General features: G+C 40.0%; 1 protein-coding gene across 1 annotated transcript; it reads left to right on the forward strand.

The window, feature by feature from the left end:
• The first annotated feature begins 2,228 nt into the window (after positions 1-2,228).
• Positions 2,229-3,333, forward strand: LOC145099606 (uncharacterized). The gene is made up of 4 exons (XM_079037152.1): positions 2,229-2,325; positions 2,369-2,701; positions 2,810-3,153; positions 3,307-3,333. Exons 1-4 carry the CDS (start codon positions 2,229-2,231, stop codon positions 3,331-3,333), a joined length of 801 nt encoding a protein of 266 aa, XP_078893278.1.
• Positions 3,334-5,924: the final 2,591 nt, after the last annotated feature.

Consider the following 5,924-nt stretch of genomic DNA (forward strand, 5'->3'; position numbering starts at 1 on the left):
AGGGCCTTTAAAAAGAACAAGAGTCATCATTTAGTTAGCTGATCGTTCTCTGGTGTACCCAAAAGGTGTGCTGGAAGACGTTTTGGTTCAACTGAATGAACTCATATTCCCAATTGATTTCTATATTTTGGATATAGGAGATGACGCTCACTAAATTTAGGTTCCATTCTTTTGGGGAGACCATTTTTAAAAACTACCATAACCAAAATAGATGTTTATGATGGTACCCTTTCAATGGAATTTGATGGTGAAGTTATCAAATTCAATATTCATGATCCCATGTGTTATCCTGATGATGTTTCAGCCCTTAATTTCATTGATGTAATTGATCCATTATTTGCAGAATATTTTGAGATTGATAACCATGAGTCACTAGCATTAGTGATCCACATAAATTTGTCTATTAATGCATCTCAAGTTATATCAGAAAATTTTGTGGTTGATAGAGAAGTTCAAGAGATGGCAACTCATATGGACCAATAGAGAAAGTTGAGGTATGGTACCCAAACTCTTAAATTACCATTTTCTAGCTCCAAGCTTTTTCCTTCTATAGTGAAAGCCCCCATCTTGGAGTTGAAGACACTTCCAGAACACCTGAAATATGCATATCTTGGAGAAAAAAGAAACATTACCAGTTATCATATCCAACAAGTTGTTAGAAAAAGAAGAGTTAGAGCTGATCGAAATTTTGAAGGAGTATAAAAGTGCAACTGGGTGGACTATTGTAGACATTAAAGGACTCATCCTATCTCTCTGCATGCATAAAATTTTGATGGAAAAAGATTATAAGCCTTAGCGGGAAGCCCAACGCAGATTAAACCCACTAATGATGGAGGGGGTTAAAAAAGAAGTTATGAAATTATTGGATGCTGGGATGATATACCTAATTTCTGACAGCAAATGGGCCAGCCCAGTTAAAGTTGTACCCAAGATGGCTGGAGTGACAGTGGTAGACAACAAAGAATGAGAGCTGGTTCCAACTCGGGTTCAGAACGCATGGCGTGTTTGTATTGACCATAGAAAATTAAACGCAACCACCCATAAAGATCATTTTCCTCTCCTATTTATAGATCAGATGCTAGAGAGGCTTGCTGGAAAATCCCACTACTGTTGCTTGGATGGATTTTCAGGTTTCCATCAGATTCTAGTTGCTCCAGAAGACCAGGAGAATACAACTTTCACCTGCCCTTTCGGGACATTCGCGTATAGACGTAGCCCTTTGGACTCTACAACGCACCTGCTACCTTTCATAGGTGTATGAATGTTCGGGAAGTGCGTTCCTTTCTTGGTCATGCAGGGTTTTATAGGAGGTTTATAAAAGATTTTTTAAAGATATCATTTCCCATGTGCCAGTTACTGCAAAAAGATGTTGAATTTGACTTCAATGAAGACTGCAAGAAGGCTTTTGATGCGCTAAAAATCATCTTACTTCTGCCCCCATCATTTAGCCCCCAGATTGGAGTTAACCATTCGAGCTAATGTGTAAAACCAGTAGCACTGCTGTCGGAGCTATTTTTGGACAGAGAAAAGACAGGGTTCCCCATGTTATATATTATGCATCAAAACTTTGGACAACGCCCAAGCAAATTACTCCACTACAGAAAAAGAGTTGTTGTCAATTGTTTTTGCATTAGAAAAATTCAGACAATATTAGTTTAGCACTAAAGTTATAATCTTTTCGGATCACACAGGTATTCGATACCTTCTTTCCAAAAAAGACTCAAAGCCAAGGTTGACTAGATGGATTTTGCTACTACAGGAATTTAATATAGAGATCATGGACAAAAGCAGGAGAGAAAATTTGGTAGCTGATCATTTGAGTTGACTCACTCCACCGGGAGACCCGACACCGATCCGTGAAACATTTCCTGACGAGCATCTATTCGCTCTTCAGAACCCTCCTTGGTTTGCTGATATAGTAAACTACTTGGTCTCCAGAGAACTCCCTTCAGATCTTAACCGAGCCCAAAAAGATAAAATAAAGAAGGTGGTGAAAAGATATGTTTTGGACGATCTGTGTCTATGGAAACACTGTGCTGATCAAGTGATTAGAAGATGTGTGCCTCAAGATGAAGTCAAAGTCAATTTTGAATTTCTGCCATTCAGAAGCTTGTGGAGGGCATTATGGTCCACAACGAACCGCACGCAAGGTCTTGAACAGCGGTCTTTATTGGCCTCATATTTTTTGTGAATCTTTTTGATTTTGAAAAACTTGTGAATGGTGCCAAATGACTGGGGCTTTGACATATTGTAATCAGATGCCACTTACTCCAATCCTGACGTTTGGGGTAGAGATTTCATGGGTCCGTTTCCGCCATCTTTTGGGTTTGTGTATATATTACTTGTTGTGGATTACGTGTCCAAATAGGTCGAGGCAAAAGCTACACGAATAGACGATGCCAAGGTTTAGTTGATTTTGTCAAGACAAATATATTTGCTAGGTATGGGACACCAAAAGCCATTATTAGTGATCGGGGTACGCATTTCTGTAACCTCACCCTTGAAGTAGTCCTCAAGAAATATGGTGTCACACATCGGGTATCTACAGCATATCACCCGCAAACCAACGGGCAGGCTGAAGCTTCAAACAGACAGATCAAGGGCATTATAGAGAAAACCATCAATCCAGTCAAGAAGGATTGGAGTATTCGATTGGATGATGCGTTATGGGCTCACCGGACATCATACAAAACTTCTATCGGTATGTCACCATATAGAATTGTTTTTGGCAAACCTTGTTGATTACCGGTTGAATTGGAGCATCGAGCATATTGGGCTATCAAAAAGTTGAAAATGAGTGTGGATGAAGCTGGTAAGAAAAGAAGGTTAGATATCCAAGAGTTAGAAGAAATCTGGAACGATGCGTACAAGAACGAAGCAATCTATAAGGAGAAGACAAAAGCTTTTCACAACAAGATGATCTCGCGAAAGGTATTCACTACTGGTCAAAAGTTACTCTTATATCATTCTCATTTCAAACTTATTTTCGGTAAATTGAGGTCTCGTTGGGTGGGACTTTTTGTTGTTACTAACGTGTTTGATCATGGTGCCATAGAAATTAAGAGTGAACAAATAGGAAATATTTTTAAGGTAAATGGTCATCGTCTTAAACCATTTTACGAAGGGTTTCAAGTTATAAATGAAGAAGTGGAGGTAGTCGAGGTCCTGACTTACCGCAATTGAGGAACCCAAGTAACAATGTCAAGCCAACGACAGTAAAAACGGGCAGCTTACCGGGAGGCAAACCGGACATTTGTTTTGGTTTTTCGTTTTTACATCTTCTTTTTAAATTTTGTGTGTTTTTAGCTACTTAGGTCGTCTCTTTTTAACTGAATCGTGCTTTTAATATAAAAAGGAACAGAGAGAATTTCAAAAAAGTTGAAAAATACAGTTTTGGTGGAACCTGCGATCACAAGTCCTGTCTTTACAGTCGCAGGGTATGTTTTTTTTGGTCGCAGAGCATCGTCGAGGATTTTTTGAAATGATTTTTGACGAAAAAAGGGTCCATGCGATCGCAAGTTTAGCCCATGCAATCGCATGTATCAAATTTTTATCATGATTATACCCTCGACCCCTAAAACAACAAAATCAGGTCTTTTTCGACAACGTGCGATCACAGGTTCAATACATGCGATCACATGTATCAGTTTTTAGCATCCTGCCACACCTTTGAACGTTGAACGATCGATTCCAGCCATTTTAGTAAAACCTGCGATCGCATGTATAAGATTATTCATTTAAAATGTTACCTGTCTCGATAAAATCCAAACAGCCATTTTTTTTAAAAACCTGCGATCACAGGTCATCCATTTTCGGTCGCAAGTAAGAGTTTTCCTATATATATGGGTCGCAGGCTTCATTTTAACCACCACAACTCCAAAAATTCTCTCTGGATTCCATTAGTTTTGGAGTTCTCTCACCAAAAATCACTCAAATCGCACCTTTTTCATCCAAATCAAGCAAATAAGGTATCAATCTCTTCTGTTTTACTCCTACAACACCTTTACAATAACAAAGTCATGTTTTCATGGTCGTAATTCTCCAAAAAACTCATTTTGTTTATTTGAAATTTGAATTTTTGTGAATTTCTTTTTTAGATCTACGCTCCATTAGCAATCCGCAAGCCACGAAAAGTTGAAACATTTGCTCTCGGAAGAGGTTCATCCAGATGGAATTTCAAAAATCAAAAAAAAAAAATTTCAAACGCAAAAAATATACTACTACTCAACTTGTCGTCAGGTATATTTGTTCTGAAACTGAATTTTTGTTTTTGTTATATATTTATGCGGGCTTGCGTATCTGCTTTGGGTGTAGTTAGAAATCTATCTATTTTTCCTTGATTATTTTCTACCTAGAAATTGTGCCTACTCTGTCCCAGTTTTGACTTGAAAAATGCCCCCTAGACCCTCCCGCTCGCGCAAACATGTTGACGCTCCAGACCCATCGTACATTGTCCAGGTGGACAATATCACTGTAGATTTAGGTTCACAGGCCGCACTTGATTGTTACCAGCGACTTCTTGACCGCGAGATTTTGCCACAAGCCTGGCCCCCAGCCACACATTAATGCGGGAACTCCATATTTATGACGGTGTTTGTGCACTCTTCGCCAATATTGGCTAGGAGCGTCTTTTAGGTGCAGATTTTAACACTTGTCCTTTATTGACCCGAGAGTTCCTAGCTACACTGAGCGAGGTGAACCATGAGGGAAACTTTGCTTTTCACATTTTTAGCACCCCTCATTCTGTTCACATAGAGCAGTTATGTACTTTATTTCATACCCCCACCACTAACTTATCCCAGCCTGCTCCTCCTTTCGATGTGTGTGATTTTTAGCACTCCATTACCGGATTGGACTTTTAGTATTCGTCCCTATCCGTTCAGACCAGCATCGTCCACCCAGTCCTCAAAATTGCCTTGAAAATTATTTGCAATATTATTTACGCGCAGGTTGAGACAACCAAAGCCGGAAAAGCCGAGCTTTTTATCTTATGGTGCATGATCACCGAATCATATCGCCCACATTTCGGTGACTTAATCATCAAAAGATTCCACAGAGTTCTAACCCTTCGCACCAGCGGTGCTATTCATTGTGGTGGTTTGATCACCGTCATTGCTCGCGCCCTCGTAGAGCAGTCTCTCCCGACATACACCTTCTTTACGGGTGAATCCTTCCGTTTGACCCTGCAGAACCTTCGGGCCACGAGCATGTTACGTTCCGCCCCGGGTGGGTATGTTTGGAAGCAACACTGGTCTTGATGACATCGCCCTCGCTGACCCCATTAGCGAGACGATGTGGGTTCTTCCGTTAAACCTTCCACCACCTCTTCGCCCACGTAGGTCACAACAGGCCTCACATCCACATTCTGATCGACCATCTTCGTCCACTATGCACCCAGATTATGCAGACGCCATACCTATCTCCTTTAACCAGCCTGATCCCATGCAGACTGACTTTTAGGATTAGCCCCAACCCACCCAGCCGTCTCACCCTCACCCCAACTCCCCCTTCACTTACCAGCATTATCTTGACCTCCGTCAGGATATTGCTTCTCTTCAGCAGACTCTGACTGGTCTCCGTCTCGATTATCAACTTTATAGCTCTCAGGTTACCGACTACTATGACGAGCTCTTAGATTTGCGCGACGATTTTACCGATTTTCTCGATGATTTCTTCTGTTGCTTTATACACCCGTCCGAGTAGTCGTCTTCCACTCTTCCTTAATCATTTAGGACAATGCTTAATTTTAAGCTTGGGGAGGGGATTTACTATCCTTTTGTAAAGTTTTCATTTTGTCATTAAAAAAAACTAAAGAAAAACTAAATTAAAAAAAAAAAGTTTAAAAAATCCAAAAAGAATTTTCATTTATGTTTTTATTTATCATTTTATTTCTTCTTAGTTTTTCTAAAATATTTTCATTTTGT

This window comes from Lactuca serriola, chromosome 4, assembly GCF_051521515.1.
Source record: "Lactuca serriola cultivar US96UC23 chromosome 4, Lser_US96UC23_V15, whole genome shotgun sequence".
Classification (NCBI taxonomy): domain Eukaryota; kingdom Viridiplantae; phylum Streptophyta; class Magnoliopsida; order Asterales; family Asteraceae; genus Lactuca; species Lactuca serriola.